General features: G+C 35.5%; 1 protein-coding gene across 1 annotated transcript; it reads left to right on the top strand.

The window, feature by feature from the left end:
- The first annotated feature begins 12666 nt into the window (after positions 1-12666).
- On the top strand, positions 12667-15433 carry K441DRAFT_664602 (phosphate transporter). Its single transcript, XM_067649375.1, has 5 exons — positions 12667-12984; positions 13041-13182; positions 13238-13532; positions 13585-14637; positions 14694-15433. Exons 1-5 carry the CDS (start codon positions 12906-12908, stop codon positions 14988-14990), a joined length of 1866 nt encoding a protein of 621 aa, XP_067501132.1. The 5' UTR covers positions 12667-12905; the 3' UTR covers positions 14991-15433.
- The last annotated feature ends 4093 nt before the right edge of the window (positions 15434-19526 follow it).

The raw sequence follows: 19526 nt of genomic DNA, 5'->3' as shown, positions 1-19526 counted from the left end.
CGTCTTTCCTAGCAAATAAACCATCTTAATTAAGGACTACTCTATATACCTATTAATCTTCCCACCGCTAAGCTCTTCGTGTTTATTAATAGGTCGTTCGTAAATAATAAAGATTTTAGCTCCTAGCTAGGATATAAGATTATTATTACAAACGAATCTACTAAAGAGAATAACTTTACAATCTACGGCAATCTTATCTATTAGAGCTTAACTAAAAGTAAGCGCGTTACTTAAAGCGTTCTAGCGTTAGAGATATATAGAATGGTTAGCGGAGTTAATATAGCAATTACAATTAGAACTACCTTAAAGATAATTACAGATTAACTTAAACTTCCCGTTATCCCTATAATTATATACACCGACTTATATTCCCTCTATAAGTATTTAGTTAAGCTTAATACCATAAAGGAGAAGCGCCTTATAATTAATATTATAGCACTATAACAATCTTACAAGCGTTAAGAACTCTTTAAGATTTAATAAATTAATAGCTAAAATAACCTAGTAGATATAATGACGAAGGCAAACCCAAATAAGGCGCTAGAGACGTTTATTAATACAAATACTCTATATATACAAGTTAAAGGTTAGGTTAAGAGGGAGTAGAAGATATAGCAAGGGCCACTAAGGCGCTAGTAGTAAGCAAGCTAATAGCGATTTTCTATACCGGGTATAGAAAATTGTAATTAGCTAGCAGAAGTCCGGGTCGGTAGAATAAGGCGTATTACCTACCAAAGTCTGCTATATTCTACCCACTGTCGTATTATCGCATACGGTCTGTTTGTATATAGATAGCAACCACAAAAAGAAAAGTTGCCAGTATCGGGAATAAGGCAATTTGCCCTTACGTGTGGCAAATTGCCGTCACGTAAGGCAACTTGCCGTTACGTGCCGTCGTGGCACTAGCGCGGTAAGGAACCTTAAGTTCCTTACCCTCCCCTATCTAATACAATAAGCTTTTCCATCACTGTATCTACTCGAGTAGTATTGGTAATTTCCCCTGTATTACTAACATAATCCTTAAGCCCAGCTTAAGTAGGGCGCCTTGGTTACTATAGTAGATCCTTACCTAGCAGTAACTAAGGCGCCTTAATCTTACTACTACTTCTAAATTAAGCAAAAGCTCTATATAGGGGGGTCCCAGGGAGTCTCCCCCTAGAAAACCTTATCTCTATATATATTAATTAAAGTCTATATAATAAAGCTCTAAAATTAATTAGCTTATTACTTATAAACTTAAGTTAAAATTTACGTTGGGGGATTAACGTTCCGCATGTTATCACAACTTTTTTTATAAAATTATAAATACAGAATTTAAACAAACACGCCTTAAACTCAAGCAATATTTGCCAATCTTCGTAGAATCAGGCTTTGGTAATTGGCATTTACTCTGCAACATATTATCGCTTATAAAAAACCACAACCAATATAAAGCCTAAATAGCAGCGATTACTTTGCCCCTAATAAATCAGGCGAGGGAGCTACATTAGGTCCCTATAGTTATTCAGAGGCTATGCTATAATCTCCTATTAGATGGTATACCTTCGCTCTTCTAAATTTGTGTAACTTTATTAACACTCGCTATATAAAGGGAGCTAGAAAGGGATCCCTATAAAAATAGATAGTCTAAAGAGGGACCCGTAAAGCGATGCTTTATTAATTCAAGCTATATAAACGATTAAGGCAAGTTCAATTATAAACATACCCAACTATTAAAAAAAAATGCTTTACCTTAACTAAGTAACCTAGATCGTGCTAGATAGAGGACGGAATGCTATAAAAAGCTTTTAGAGCATATTAGTAAGATCTACGCCCTTATAGATAACAGAATTTGCTTAATACTAATAAGATACCATAGAGAGCAAGCTAGGAGTATTAATTGACCTATTAGAAGTTCGTCTTATTACACGCGTAGAGGATCCCTATTCTTAGCAATCTCTACTAATAAGAACACATCTCTTCGAAAAGAACCTAAGTAAGCATTTAATTGGAGCTTATATAGAATTATATCAAGAAGTTAGTATTTTGTTTAAAGCTATGGTAAAAGAAGTACGTAAGCTTATTATTACCCGAAGTATAAAGCTAATGCTAGTGCTAGAATATTCTTTTTACTAAACTAGCAGCAATATAACGGAACCTTATAGCAGGAACTACGATAGGCTCGTTAATAAGCTAGGTGTATAGGTAATGTAAGTTAAAGTTAACAATATAATAATAACTGGTGGAGTAGTTGCCTAATAGATTAACTCTAATTATATTCTAAGAATTACTATAAGGAAGGAACTATTTAGGTAGGGACTAAGGGTCCTTAAATATACAACCGTACTCCTATAAAATCCTTCTTATATATAATAAACGTATACTCTATCTACTCTATTATAGATTACGTAGATCCTACAGATTATATAGATTACCTTATATAACCTTAGTTACTATTCCTCGTTACATAGTTCTATTAGTTTTATCTTAGACCGTATTTATATTAACTAACTAGCTTCTTCTAACTCTCCCCTAAGTAGTTATAACATTATACTTAAAGCGTCCATAACACCATCTCCCTCCTCTTTATCTTTATCCTTAAAGATTTTTAATATCTCTAAGTTATCTACTAGAGGTATAATGTCTGTCTAATTAATTTAGTTAATATCTTTACTTATTATACCTAAAGCAATTCCTTTATCCTTAACTGTTCGTTGTACTCGTACTATTACTATAATATTGTCTTTTAGTAAGATTATACTATCTCTATATTCTCGTTGTTTAAAAGAGGGGTTAGTCTATATTGCGTTAGCAAGTCTATCTTTACAATAACTATCCTCTTATTTAGAGTACACTAAAGCGAATATTCGTTCGTCCTATAACATTTGCTCTATCTCTAATACTAAATATACGCAACCTATTACTCTTAATAGTCGTCTAGTTCCCTAATTAATTTATCTTAGGATTTTGTGTTTAATCTACTACTACGCGGCTAAATAATAAGCTGTCTATTACTCTAGCGGAGTTACGCTATTCTCGTAATGTAGAATAGAAGGCTGCCGATACTTAATAACGGGCCCTTAAGTCTTATCTTGCGGCGTCCACTCGGTTAATCCGTCTTAAAAAGGTTTATAAAAAGGTCTATTCTAAGAAGTAGAAACTTATAGAATAAGGTTTACGGGAACTTAGTAATAAAAAAATAGGTTTTTTTCTAATAGAGAAAGAAATAGATCTAAGTAGTTCGGCAACTGCTCTTTTTAAATCCCCCTTAGGTAACTCGTTCTTTAGCGATCCTTTTTTATTAATACTGCCTAACCTAATCTCTTCCAATACTCCTATACCTTTTTTATAGCATTCTTTAAATTCTCTAGTAGTTCCTAGGTAGTTTTAGTATAGCCTATCTACTTAACCTTATACTATATTTCGTTGTTAATATCCTTATAATTAATAATCTTTAAAACTTGCCATTTGTCTTCTTCTTATCCTCTATATATATCTACTTTATAAGCCAGTAGCTTAATATTCCCGTATACTGGCTCTAATATTGCAATATGCTATATAGGGTAGATCTTTATTTTAGCTAATAGGTCTAACTTAAATGTAACCAGTGAAATTCTTTATGCAATTTTAAAAGGTCCTAGTCTAATATAGTCTAATTTTTTGCTTAGTTATTAACTCTTAAAATTTTTATATAGTAGCCACACTTTATCTCCCTCCTTAAAATCTGGTCCCTTAGATCTCTTAGTATTATAGTACTTTTTTATTCTCTCTTATACTTTTTTAGCTAATTCTATAAGGTCTATATAAAGGTTTATTAACGTCTTTATTCTTTCTTTAGCTACGCTACTCGTTTTCTTTACTTACTATAATAATAACGATATTCTTGGCTTATATCTATAATTTACCTTAAATAGTAATATGCCTATTCCCTCTTAAGGTGTTATATTGTATATAAACTATATAACTAGTAATAACAATACCTAATTATTCTATACGTGATTAATATAATGCCTTAGATACTACTCTAGCGTTTAATTTAATCTTTCTATTTAACCGTCTGTCTGCGGATAATATATAGTAGAAGTTACTGCTTTAACTCCTTATTCCGCTAAGAATACCTCCTAGAATACTGCTATAAATCTTAAATCCCTATCTAATATAATCTTATTTAGTGCTCTATGTCTTATAAATACTTCTTTAATATAGATTCTAGCAACATCTTTTACTAATATTTCTTCTATGCATGCTATAAAGTATCCCTACTTTATAAGCTTATCTATTATTACTAAAATCGCGTTATAGTCTTATTCGGTAATAGGATCTCTTAACCTTAGTAACTTTATAATAAAGTCCTATAATATAACCTCCTATAGTCTCTCTGGTATTTTAATAGGTTATAGCCCTCTATATAGCTTATACCTCGTTAGTTTATTCCTTTAGCAATCTAAACACTCTCTTATAACTTTTCTTACGATATTCTAGATTCCGTCAATAATATACTTTTTTTAAAGTCTTAACACTAAGCCTGTAGCTCCGTTGTGCCCTTAAGTTATTCCCTTATAGAATTCTTCTATAAAATGCTCTGCTATGCTTCTTAGGATATACTTTACTTCTCGATTTTCGTATATATCCGTCTATAGATCTTCTAGCTATGCTTCTAGAATTCTTTATNCCTAAAAGCTTTCTANTANCTTATANACTTTNTNTAGTTNNTCNTAAGTTGCTATAATNTTTNGATAATTATACCTAATTAATCCGTCTATATCTTTTCGCAGTAAAGCCCCTAATGGCTTTTTATTATTTTATAGTTTAGCTTTTTAACTTAGAGCGTCTACTTATATATTGTTTGTACCTTTAGTATACTAAATTTTAAAATGGTATTCTATAAGCGTCTCTACCCATCTAACCTGTTTTTAGTTAAGTTCCTTTATTATTAGGAATCCTATTAGGTTCTTATAATCCGTTTTAACTATAAATAGTTTCTCTATACCTTATAAGAATGCTTTTTATTTTTTAAGTACTATAACTATACCTAACAACTCCTTGTTATAGATGTCGTAGTTTAACTCTAGTAGTGTTATCTTCTAACTATAGTATGCTACTAGGTGCTATCTATCTTAATATTTCTGTATAAAGTATACCCCTAATATAAAGTCTAATACATCTATCTTTACAACCGTCTTTAATTCTAGTTAATAGATCTTAAGAACTAGCTCCTAGGTAAACAACCTTTTAACTTTTTTAAATAATTTCCGCTGTTCCTTTCCCTATACCTATAGTTCTTCTTTCTTTATTAATTGCGTAAATGGTTTAATATCCTTTAACCATTACGCTATAAACCTCCTATAGTAATTATAAAACCCTAGGAATAATCTTAATTACGTAACGTTCTCTAGTTCTTACTAATTTACTATAGCCTTAATCTTTTTTAGATCTATACTAAGTTGGCCTAATTTAATAATAAATCTAACGAAATTGGTCTTTTTGGTAAAAAACTCGTATTTCTTAATTACTACTAGCATCTATTCTTCCTGTAGTCTCTTTAAAACCTATTTAACATATTCCCCATATTCTTCCTTAGTTATTAAGTAGATAATAATGTTATTAAGGCATACTATAACAAACTCATCCAAGTATTCTCCTAATATATTATTGATTCGCTTCTAGAACGTTGCTAGTACGTTTATAAGCCCGAATTATATAACTAATAGTTTATATAGTCCTTCCTTTAATCTAAAAGCTGCTTTCTATTTATTACCTTCCTTAATCCAGATCTAATGGTATGCCTATCTTAGATCTATCTTCGTAAAGATCTACGCGTTGCCTATCCTATCTTAAATTTCGCTAATTAAGGGTAAAGAATACCTATCCTTTTTAGTAATACTATTTAACTATCTATAGTTAATACACAGCCTTAGTTTGCTATTCTTTTTTGGTATAAACAGTACTAGATAACCTGCTAATAATTACAATAGTCTAATATATCCCTTTTATAGGGTTTCTTAAATAAACTCTTTAAGTGCTCTAGACTCTTCTTCCATAAGCTTATAGGTTAGAAAGAACCTTAGACTTATTCCTAGTTCTAACTCTATCTTATAGTTCTATATTATATAATCTAATAGCTTTTTACTTTCTAGTAACCATAGTTTTCTACCATACTTATAGTATCTCTTTAGTACGTAACTTATGCCTCGCTTAGTCTCTTTATATATCGCTTTAACTTAGTACTATACTAACTTGGTCTATTATCGCATCTTATAGCGTTAAGTATCCCTAATATTAACTTAACCGGTAATCTAATCAATCTTTAAATTATATTCCTATAATTAAAGCATTCTTAATACTACCTTATCCCGTCCTAATAGTAGGATATTAAAAGATATCTCAATTTATCTTCCTTTAATGGTTATCTAAATAGGTCCTGTTTTAAGATTAATAATCCCTCCTCTATAGGCTATTAGATCTCCTAAAATTATAACTAATAGGTAAGATTACTCCTTTTATCTATAAGGTAATCCTATTTTTTTTAACTACTACTAGTAAGATATAGTTTCGCGTTACTCTACTATCTATTAGTGCTTCAAACTGCTAATCTTGCCATTTAACTTATAAATTTAGGTATTGTCCTTAAATTCCTTTAAGGGTCTAAGGCTTTACTACTAGCTCCCTCTAGTCCTATAGGCCTCTACTTTTCCTAACTATTAGCTGCTTAATCCTTATACATTTAGCTTATTCTTTAGCTAATACCTAGTTCGCTTTTTGTCTTTAATATACTATAGACACGTATTCTCTAGGTATTCTCACCACTATTATCTATTTAAGCATTCTTCCATAAGGAATCTTTCTGGCTAAAGTATTAAGTCCCCTTAGGCTTGTATTTCTACTAGGTGCTAACTATATATATACTTAGCGTTTTAATATTTTGCCTTATTTAATAACTAGTGTATCCTTACTAGGTACTTCCGGTTCTTATCTTTTAGTGCTCTATATATATTACACGCATTATCCACGCATATAATCTATGCCAATATATAATATGCTTAGTGTTTTAGGTCAACTCTTAGCTCGTCTTTATCCTTAAGTTTAAACCTCTCTTATATTAACCTAAGCGTTATAACTTTATTTATAGGTACTGTAATTTGCCTCTCTTCTCTAATCCTCTAATTGCTCCTCTAGATCTTTTAACGTCATAATTAAGGCTCCTTTAATGTAACTTATGGCCTTTTCCATAATCGGGTAGTCTTAGATAACTTTCTTATCTAACCACATATAGAAATCTTCCCACTTATCGTTATATCGTTACCTATACCACTTTTAGTACAGCTGCTAGAGTATATACGGCTCGTCCGTAAGGAAGTATCTTCTTATTACTATATTATAACAGCCCTTTATGTATTGTTTCTTAAACCTAGTTAAAATCCCTAAATCCTCTTCTTATTCCAGTTTGGTAAGCTACTTAGCTCTTAGTATGCCTATCCTAGGCCTATTAGTAATTTTTTATACTAGTGCTCTATCCCTTATATGTCCTAATATACTAGATCTTTTATCTAGTTTCTGTTCTTACTATACAATAATTCTTTACCTAAATTCTTCTATAGTTTCTTTTAGTTTACGTCTCGCAAATAAATCCTTAAAGTCTTTTTACTTCTTAATCTTAGTGTTATTATTTTAGTCTTTAGGCCAAACACTACGTTCTCCTAGTAAGTCTTCTGGGTTTATATATCTATCTCCTAGTCTAACTACTATTTATACTATAGATTCTCTAATCTATAAAGAAGCCTCTTACCTCTTTCTTATGGGTGTTTTTATTCGTACTCCAAATTCTTAGTCCCTTAAATTCTTTAATCCTAAGCTTACTTCTAACTTAAGCTTAGCTTCTACCTTAGTCTAACTAGGCTTAGGTATTCTTATCTTATCTTAAAAGTCTTAAATTTTACTTATCTCGTCTTAAGAGTCTTATATCTATAGGAAACTTCGTCCTAAGCTTATTCGTATATTTTTAAACTAAGCTATTACTCTACTCTATCGGTTATCGTCTATTATAGGTCCTTAAGCTTACCTCATTTTATTCTAAGAATTTTGGTCATCTCTTATCTCATCTTAAGAGTCTTAAGCTTTTAGCCTTTTGCCTTTATTAAGTGCCAAAGTAGCTTACTATTCTACTTCTTTTATATCTTATAAAGCGATAGACATCATGTCTAGTAGGGTTTTAATCCCTACTAATATTCCCTGTTCTGTAGTGGAATTATCTTTTACCTCTTATATAACATCTCTAATAGCTATATATTCCTAGTAAACCGCCTCTATTACCTTATTATTATAAAATGTTTTGCCTATATTAAATTTATTATCCTTAATGTCCAATCTGCGAACTGGTTTATTAGTTCCTTTATATTCCGCTATATATAGCTCTTATAGCCAATAGCTTGCGCTATACTTAGCGTCCTTATAAATTTGGTATATATTATTATAACAAAACGCAAAACTTTTAATTGAACATTCTTTCGTTCCTCGCAGTATATTATTATCCCTCTATACATATATATTGTCTGCTAGTCTTATCCCTTTTACTATATAGTAATTCTAACTACTTTTATAGTCTCTAACGTAATAACCTTATTTTCCGTAATTTATATAAGCTCCTTCTTTAAACTATTTTTCTTACTATAGAGTCCGCCTAAACGTCTTCTACTGTTAAGATCCCTAATTTAGCCTCTACTCCTTAGGTCTTTAATTACTTAATCCTTACCCTCTAGGTTTCTATAATTTCTTACTCTACCTCTTATAGGCTTCTCTAGTACTACTTAGGTCCATTAGCTTTACGCTATACTATAGTTTTTAACTTAGCTTTAGTTGTTACGTACTTTACACCTTATATAACTATAGAACTCTATTCTAGCCTCTTTTAGCATATTCCCTTTAGTAGATCTAATTATTAATCTTAATTGCTTAATCTATTAATTCCCGTAGGGTATCTATATCTTCTATTAGGATAATCGCGTTTTAGACTTTAGCCTTAAGTCCTTATTTATACTATGCCATAAGCGCCTTATTATTCCACTCTACTTATATTACTAACGTCTAGAACTACGTTATATACTTAATTACTAAGGTTTGTTATATAATATCTTAGAGCTTTCTTTCCGCTATAGTTACTACCTCTAGGTCTCTAAATATTTATATAAGTTATTTTATAAACCCTTCCTAGCTTACGAACATAAACCATATATCTTAATTAGTGGTTATTATACCGTTTACTTATATCTCTATAAAGTAAGGCTTAAACTACTTAAGTGCCCTTCCTAATAGAAATAGTCCCGCATATACTATTCAATCCATAGGTATTAACAGCTTTACTCCTTCTTGCGTAACCTTAAAGTATATTTACGTAAGAAATCTTTTAAGTTTTAATCTTTCTCCTAAGTACCTTTTAATTAATAGTAACTTAATCTTTGCTACACCTATCCTATTAATCCTATTTTCCAACGTCGCATTATTTTCTATTAGCTGGTTAACTATCTCTTATAGTTATCTAACCGTTATAGGTTGCTATAAGTTAGTATCTGCTATACTAGTGTCGTTACCTAACCTTAAAGTAGTTACCGCCGTTAATAGCGTTATAGTGGCTGCTTTTAGTAGTATATTGTTTAACTTTCTATACTTAATACCATAACTAGGTAGTAATTATATAACGGAACCTTATAGCAGGAACTACGATAGGCTTATTAATAGGCTAAGTATATAGGTAATACAAGTTAAAGTTAACAATATAATAATAACTAGTGGAGTGGTTACCTAATAGATTAACTCTAATTATATTCTAAGAATTACTATAAGGAAGGAATTATCTAGGTAGGGATTAAGGGTCCTTAAATATACAACCGTACTCCTATAAAATCCTTCTTATATATAATAAACGTGTGCTCTGTCTGCTCTGTTACGGATTACGCAGATCCTACAGATTATACAGATCACCTCACGTGACCTCGGTTACCATTCCTCGTCACATAGTTCTATCGGTTCCATCCTGGACCGTGCTTATATCAACTAACTAGCTTCTTTCAACTCTCCCCCAAGTAGTCGTAACATTATACTTAAAGCGTCCGTAACAAGCAAACTTTACTAATAGAATTGCGGAATTAGAAGCAGAAAATTTAAGGTTAATGGGTAAGGTCAATAAGTTAAAGGATACTGCTGCGGCAGAGTTAACATTTAAGCGAGATGCTAAAGAGGCCGCGAACCAGCTTATAGCGGTGCTATATATAGCAGAATTAGAAAACCAGCACCTAAAGAGGGATATTCAAAAATGGGCTACTATGGCAGAAAAATTTAGAGTAAGCACTGCAGATTCCCACCAGATTGTGAATGAGGCGTTTTTCGTATTAGAAAAGTTAAAATCTTCACTGCCTTCTATTTGTATGTAATTCTTCAAGGTTAAGAAACCTGGCAACTTCACTGCGCTGCTGGGTTCGCTTAAATTGCCACTCATATCTACGGAAGTAAAGTGGCCGTCTAACTTAGACAGCTAGCTTTTACAATCAAGCATGCTGCAACATTCAACACGATCGAGTGCATTAGTGCCGATGGTAGGTATCTAGACCCTATGATTATTTGGCCAGCAAGTACCCATCGAAGCAACTGGACCACGTTCCCTACCCCCGGATGGCAGTATGCGTACTCCGAATCTGGATATACCGACTCTAAAATTAGCTTCGAGTGGCTTAAGCGTATATTTGATCCCCAAACTTAGGAGCAAGCTAACAAGAAACCACGGGTACTGATTTGTGACGGATTCTGTTGGAGATTGGAAGAAGAAGTGATTGCAGTATGCTTGATTGTAAAAGCTAGCTGTCTAGGTGTTATTATATAGACAAATAGACTTGGTTGCCTAGATGGTAGTAGCTGCCTGCTAGGCAGCTACCCATGATCTGGGATCCAACTGATTCGGGACGCACGAGACCCTCGAAATCTTAGAGTTTTGTTTCGAAAACAATATTATCCTATGTCGTCTCCCCTCTCACACCTCCCACAAACTCCAGCCCTGTGACGTCGCAGTGTTTGCCTCACTGAAGGACGCCTATCGCGAACAGGTTGATCGACTAGAGCGAGGAGGTGTGAATACAATCGGCAAGCAGCATTTCACCACTCTCTTCAGCCCGGCAAGGGAAAGAGCGTTTACGCCGAAGAATATCAAGGCAGGTTTCGCTGCGAGTGGTTTATTCCCGTTCAATCCAGATAGAGTACTCAGACATATGCCAAAGCACCCCGCTGACCTAAATATCCCGAAAGCCGATAAGGTGGAGGTGGGGTCTTGTCCGCAAGATATAGTACTACAAACGCCTGTGACGCCAGTGTCAGCAGAGAGTTTCATGTCGCTGCAAAATCTAATCATCAAGCAGGTTGCTCATGCGCTTGATGACACAAGCAAACAGAAGTTAGAGAGGCACGTACTAAAGTTCACCAAAGCTGGCCAGATGTTCCTTGCCAAGGGTGCTCTCCAGGAGGACCAAATTCAATTCTTGACCACAATTAACAACGAAGCCAAGGCTCGACGATCAACCAAGTCGTTGGTCCTAGGGAAGGCGAAGGTCATGAGTCATGAGGACCTTAAGGAAGCACGAGCGAAGCGTGCTGAAAAAGAGGCTGCCAAAGAAGCCAAAGGTAAGGGCAAACGTGGTCGGAAGTGCAAAAGTGCTACGCCAGAGGCAGATGAAGCCACCATGTACAAGGCGAAACGTGGTCGGAAGCGCAACAGTGCTGTGCCAGAGGCAGATGCATCAGAGCCAAAGGCCAAGGTAGCGCGGATAAGTAACGCGCCAGAGTCAGTGAGAGACTCAGTGGCGCAGATGTGGTAGAGACTGCCGTACGAGAGATAGAGAATCAGATAGACAGATCCTCAGCTGGGATCGGTTTGAGGCAGGCACGCGCTGGCTTCGCGACCTGTTGCTTTGCTGTACAGTAGAGTTGGTCTTCGTCGCCCTTTTGGCGCAATAATAATAATGGTCGTATGGAGGTACAGACAGGCGAATAGAGATAGAGACCGGCTCGCCATCATTGTGCCCGCCCGTCTTCCTCAGCCCCCCTCCCTCATCGCCTTCCACTCCATCAAATCTTAGAATGTGACATCCAAAAACTCCTAAACCACTGAAAAGAAGAGTATCTTGGGTGGGTGATGGCTGTTTAAATGTTGATTCTTGGCGCCCACGTGGGTGAATTGACACTTTTAATAGGAGGTAAACGATGTTTACATCAATGCTGCCAAGACCTGCCAAGACCCCCCATCCCGCTCAAGTTTTTTCTCAAGCTATGAATCTTCACTTTTCACCGTGGAAATACGGGAAAAGTGGAAAAAGTTCGTAAAACGACAACAAGATGGGCTCAAATCCATGCATCCAGACCCTGTAAGTACCACTTTCTCCTTCCCTTTCGGTGGAGTCTGTATTACTATTTACCTAGTGGCAATCAGATCCGTATTCATTATTCAATGCTAATTCTATATTTTCCATCGGACAGGCCGAGTACCAATGCTTTACTGGCCGGACCTTCTGAGATGAGCATGGTGGAGCAGAAAGCCTATAGCTTCCCTCCCTTGCGAATCATACCCCATCCTACGGGAACATGTACACAGATTTCGTGCCACTCTCCATGGATGCTGGCTGTGCGATCTTCATCTTTTCTTCCTTTGCGCCTTCTCCGTTCAGCTATCAGCCCGATAAGCTAGGGCTTGCATGCAGAGGCAGGGTCTTCGGAGCGCTAGTTGATGGTTTAGTATTGAATGTCACTTCTGCATGGGGGTCCTTGAAAATATATAATATGCTGGATGTCCTTCCCTTGTCTGGTTTCTTCCCTTCTCTTCTCAACCAATCAAGTACTCTTTCAATAATTCATCCAAGGACACTTGATCATACCTGATCACAACCGCAAAGATGGTGATGACCGAGTATACCTACGTTTTTGCCATTGGCACAATGTTTGCGCTCCTTGAAGCGTATAACAATGGTGCAAGTACGTACTCCCTTACCTGTCCTGTACTCTTCGATCAGAAACTAACCATCGAACAGACGATGTTGCTAACGCTTGGGCGACATCCGTGTCCTCCCGATCCGTTACATATCGACAAGCCATGGCTCTGTGTTTGGTCTTCGAAATGACAGGTGCTCTGGCAGTCGGCGCCCGAACAGCTTCCACAATCAAGAACGGAATGTATGTTGTAGAAAACATAGGAAATGGCCAAGAGAATACTCGCTAACGGCAACAGTATCCCAATCGCAGCATTCAATGGAAATGCCGGTGTTCAATTATTGGCTTTCGCTTGTGCCGCTGCAGGTGCGGCTATCTGGGTCATGTGGTGTACACGCCACTCTGCTCACGTCTCGTCAACATACTCATTGGTCTCATCTATCGCTGGTGTTGGTGTTGCCGCCGTAGGAGCCAAGAATGTCGAATGGGGTTGGAATAAGGGATCTGGTCTTGGTGCCATCTTTGCTGGTCTCTGCATGGCCCCCGCCATTTCTGCCGGCTTTGGAGCAATCATTTTCATGCTCATCAAAGTCGTAAGTCATATTGAATCGCCCTCACCAGGTACAGCTTGCTAACATCATGTAGACCGTTCACATGCGAAAGGACCCACTCAAGTACGCAGTCTTCACCTCACCATTCTTCTTCCTGATTGCAGGAACCATTTGCACGCTATCCATCGTCTACAAGGGATCTCCAAATCTCGGTCTCGATAAGAGGCCAGCCTGGTTCATCGCCAGTGTTACTCTCGGCGTTGGATTCGGATTGTTCTTCCTTTCCGCCATGTTCTTCGTCCCATACGTCCACAGCAAAATCTTGAAGAAGGATTACACCCTCAAGCTCTGGGATATCTGGCAAGGACCCGCTCTCTTCTTCCGCGAGGCACCAGCAGATGCATCAGAGGCTCGTGTACCAAACTATGCCGTTATTCAACACGGTGGTGAAGATGACGAGGACGACGGACATCTCGCAGCTCCAACCAAGGTACACAACAAGGATGAAGATGTCATCGAGAAATCCCCATCTGGAAGTGATCAGGATATCGCAAATGAAAAGGGTCAAAGCAAGCCAGCCACAAGAACACTCGCCGAGATGGAAGATGCTATTGCCCGTGAAAACCCACAAGCTCAATACCAGCTCCTCCTCAGACGTGCGGAATTGAAGCATCATGCTGAGCTCAGAAAACACCGAGGTCCTCTTCCTTGGGCAATGCGTCTAGTCCACAACAACCCAATGGGCGCGGGATCAATCTACGAAATTCACAACCTCCGAGCCTTCTGCATCCGTCTCCCAGCCTACGTCGTCATCGCCTTCCTCTATGGTTTCTACTACGATATTCACCGCGCACAAGTCGGAATCCTCGGTACACCTGAAGGTCGCCGCATGGACAAAGTCTACTTCCACGCCAAGAAATACCAAAATGAAGTTGAATACCTCTACTCTTTCGTGCAAATTATCACAGCTTGCACTGCTTCTTTCGCTCACGGAGCCAATGATGTCGGAAACGCTGTCGGTGTCTGGGCTGGTATGTACGGTGCATGGAGAACTGGAGAGACTGTCGCTTCCAAGGAAGAAGTTCCCCTCTGGCAAATCGCTGTTATGGCTCTCGCCATCTGTTTCGGTTTCATTACATACGGATATGTAAGTTTCCCCTTCCCCTCTTTCTTTTCCAGTCAACTAACAACTCCTTTCTCCAGAATATCATGAAAGTCATGGGCAACAAAATCACCTACCACTCCCCATCCAGAGGCTCATCCATGGAAATGGGCGCCGCAATCACCATCTTAATCTTCTCCCAATACAAACTCCCCGTCTCAACATCCATGTGTATCACCGGCGCCACCGTCGGAGTCGGATTATGCAATGGTACCTGGAGAGCCGTCAACTGGCAGCGAGTGGGTCTCTTGTTCTTCTCTTGGGTTATGACTATTCCTATTGCTGGGTTGATTGGTGGTTGTTTGATGGGGTTGGCGTTGAATACTCCCGGTTATTAGAGAGATGGGACAGACAAGCCTTGATGGGTTTTGAGAAGTCGTTCGTTTATTCGAAGAGGTTGTGTTTGTATTGTACTTGAGAGCGATGGGTTTGTGCGGCAACATCTGCCTGCCAGCACCTTGTTATATATTCGTATATTATCGTGCACACCGCCGTGCTCGCAGTCGTTGCCACGCTGTCATCGTCCGAGCCGCTATTTAGGTCTGCGCCAGGTCATCGTAGTCTCACTGTGTTGCTCTAATATATCTTCGCACTTTAGCCGGGTATTCCATTCACGCTTCTCGCGGCGTAACTAGAAACTTGAAGTCATCTCGTCGACGGTGGCAATGGATGGATTCACGCGGCGGTGGCGGCGGCGGCGACAACGGCGGCGATAAAGGAGCGGATTTCCCTATGGATACCAGGGCTGACAATTGTGGAGGTTTATCGTTCTGTAAAAGTTTGTCGCGACAGAGGGGTATCTCTCAACCAAAAGAGAAAACAGCCGATTTTGGCAAATATCGGCCACTTTTTGCTCTCGCTTGAGAGGGTACAGTCCAACTCGGAGTATATCGGGAAGACGGAAATTTTCGGTAAGGCTTAGCAGTCCGCCACACACAGCCACAGCTCAGCAGCCACAAGCTCTATTATGTGAGATATACGTTGTAATTACCGTAACCAATCCACCGTGCGTACAGGTCGGTCGGACCACGCTAAAATGTCGGCCCGATAGGCGAAACCTCCGCCTACCACACCAAATTTGACTTTCCCTGTTAAACTTTGACCTTACCTTCCACCTTACCTTCCATCACCAATTTATTAAATCCATTTAAAACCGATTCAAAATATAATATCTAGCACATTAAAGAGCTGCGTAAGCTATCTATAACCCGTTCTAAACGTATTTTAACAGTTTAGGCCGCCTATAAAGCCTACCTAAAAATGGAAAGGCTTCCTAAGGGCGTTAATGCTTTCGTTATAGTAAGTAGTTCTAAATATATTTAGAATACGTTGCTAATATAATACTAGCGTGGTAATAAGGTGGATTTAACTATAGGGGAGGTTTTCTATTGGTATAATGTCTCGCCTAATCTAGAGAATCTGGTACTATATAGTATAAGTAGATAAATATATTAGGTTTATAATACATTACTAATATATTTATAACGCGTTTAGAAGAAGGTTAAAGATTGCGGCACCCTTAGAAACTATATAAAGAAGCATAGCCTTAGAACCAGGAACATTAGAAAAAAAGGGGCTCCTTCTATTAAAAAGCAGGAAGAAGTAATAGGTATATATTCTAAACGTGTTCTTAACCTATTTATAACTAGTTACTAACCTATTATAGCCTTCTATTCCGCTATTATGGCTATATATAATTAAAACATATTAGGAACTACTTCTAAATATAATCCTACTAGTCCAGGCCGCTCTACTGCTACCTAACCCCCCCATACCCCCACCCCGGCTCCCCCTAGCCGCCCTTTTAGGACTACTGCCCCACAATCAACGGCTCCCATTTAAGAGAAGGTTATACCCATTAGATTTAAAAGTAGGCCTTAAAAAGGCGATATAAGATATTCCTAACGTGTTTATAATATATTCTAATTAAGTTCCTAGTATAACTTTCTAAAAATAGTTACTCTGCTTAAGGAATTAGGTGCTAAGGTTCCATATACTAAGTGTTTAGATACAACTTCTATAGGTAAGTTAATTTAGAACCCGTTTTAAACCGGTTAAAAATACATTCTAAATTTATTACAGCCTACTTATTTAAGGGTTATCTTAATTAGAGCTACTTTATTAATAATAGGTTGGATAATACTAAGGCTCCTACTACTCCAGCTTCTACTGCTCTGGCTCCTACTAAGACTTCTAAAAAGCGTTTAAAGAAGTCTAGTTTAAAAGGTTTAAAGGCTGTAAAGAGAAATGCTACTAAACCTGCTAGACTTACGGAGGAGGATATTACGGTAGATCTGTTTTAATAGATAACCTAGAATCTAATTTATAACGTATTTATAATATATTACGAATTAAATCTTATAAATGGAGTTTAGACTTAAATTTTAATAGGGTTTTATACCACTTTGGAACGTGTTTATAACACGTTAGGTAGCAAAAATAAAAGTTATTGGTTAAATTATAATATTTATTAAAATTTACTAATTTTAGCTCTTTCTAATAACTCCCTTTATATACTTTATAATTCTAATAATTTAATTATAAACTAATTATTATTTAAATTTTAATAAAATAAGAGTTTTAATTTTTAAAAATAGTATAAATATATAGTAAAAAAAGCCTATTAAATTAAATTATTTTATAATAAATATAATTTTAAATAAAAATTATATATTTAATAAAAATTTAAAGTATATTTACTTTAAGCTATTATAATAGTATTTTTTTTAAGTATTTATTTAAATATAAAAAATTATTAAACCTTTAAATAATATATATATATATAAATAAAATATAAAATTAGTTAATATAAAACTTATTTTATTTAATATATTTTTAATTAAGTATTAGCTAATAGTTTTTATAAGTAACTATATTTATATATATAGTAGTAGTTCTTTAATTAANGTCTAATACGGATCCTATCTAGGCCNACNCAGACTACTCCNTNATAGGGGGAAAACTTNTATATTTANAGNAAGAAAACCCTNNAGTTTNGGGGAGGAAAAACCCTATAAGCTACCTTAGTTAGATAATATTTATATATATAGATAAGGCTTAAATATATAGATAGTAAGTAGTAAAATAATACATTTTTTTTAAATAGAATAAAGATAAATGTTTAGATTTCTTATAGCCTTTTCTCCTATTTTTTACTATTTAATAGTTATTAGTACCTTAGTATTTTATTAAGTAACTATAAACCCCTAATTAAAAGATTTATAAATTATTAAAATATAATTACTAATATATATTAAGCTGCTTAAAAAGGATTTATATATATAGAACTATAGTGCTATAATCTAGAGACTGTATATATAGTATTATATATAGTATTAGACGTTATATAATAAAACAATCATTAAAAAAGGCCTAAATATAAGTATATCTTAATAGGAACTTAATAAGAACATATTTAGAACATATTTAGAACGTATTTAGAACGTATTTTATATTTAGTATACTCGTTATTACATATAAGCCTTTATTGCCTCTAATTAAATTCTTTTTTCCATATTCTCTAGCTCCCTTACCTCTAATTTAATCTCCATTTTACGAAGTTTAAGTCTCTAACATCTTTCTTAAATATCCTAGTTATTGCTTAAGGCCTAACGCTTTAGTAACTATAAGAGACCGGTGCTAATACGTCTAAAACGTATTAGTAACCGGTTATATATACATTAAAATATAAAGGCGGCCTTATAATTCCTTAGATGCTATAAAGGATAACCTAAAACGCGATACAGATCTAGATCTTAGCCCCCTTAAACGCCAAGCAGAACTAGATCATAACCTTACTATACCTAATAATAATGCCTAAAATAAAATATTATCCTCGTTATTATTAGCAGCGGCCTACTCTAATTCTTCTTAAAGTTATTAACGTTTTTATTCTAAACGTATTAGGAACCGGTTTAGAAGAAAATCGCAATAAATATATACTCTCTCTACCTATATAGTTTATATATCGGGCCGACATTAATGTGTTTCTTTACATATATTATATTCCGAACTAGTTCCTAGCAAAATACTAATTAACGTCCCGTTAATCTAGTTTTTGTACGCTAAATATAATATAAGCATATTATAAACGGGTTAGGAATGTATTAATACCTTATAACAGCAGGAAGAAGAAACTACCGTATACCAAATGCATATAATTTATTTGCTGTTTATTCTACTACATTTATATAGTGTCTTAATCTATCAAATAGCTTATAATTAATCAGAGAGCAGTACTTATTTAAGCCTAAGGCGATAACTAGGTGTCTCTTATATCTCGCCCAGTTAGCAACTAATCGAGATTCGTGTGCTATGCTATTAACACCTTCTAAATAAATTATAAACGGGTTCAGAACAACTTACCAATTAGTAAATTATAGAGTTCTTCGTATTTTAACTAGCTCTTATATATAAGAAGAGCTTTCATCCATTTATATACAGAGTAGGCCGTTTTATAGTTACCCGCGGCTCTTAAGATGCTTTATAGGAAGTATACTCAGCAGAAAACTAGTGTTTTCCTAAAATGCCACGTCCAATCGCGCCTATAAGGATCAATATGCTATAAATACCGCCTAAACCCTTTTATAATACGTTAGGAAGGCGTTCTAATTACATTCTAGGTATCCTACCAGCCATTTACTTACCATCTATATTAGATATAACAGCTTTAAAGCCTTCCTTACCACCATAAATATATTTCCAACAAATCTACTTCTAAAGACATTTAGAAAGCAATTAAAAGACTCGCTTAAAGTATAACTAATAAGTACGCCTTATTTCCATATTAGTAATAACGCATGCAAGCGTAAATACTGTTAGAATATATTAGCATCGCGTTCTAAACGGGTTTATATTATATTCTAATACTTTTA

Source organism: Cenococcum geophilum, assembly GCF_001692895.1.
Source record: "Cenococcum geophilum 1.58 unplaced genomic scaffold K441scaffold_38, whole genome shotgun sequence".
Classification (NCBI taxonomy): domain Eukaryota; kingdom Fungi; phylum Ascomycota; class Dothideomycetes; order Gloniales; family Gloniaceae; genus Cenococcum; species Cenococcum geophilum.
This window is presented reverse-complemented; position numbering and strand designations above follow the sequence as displayed.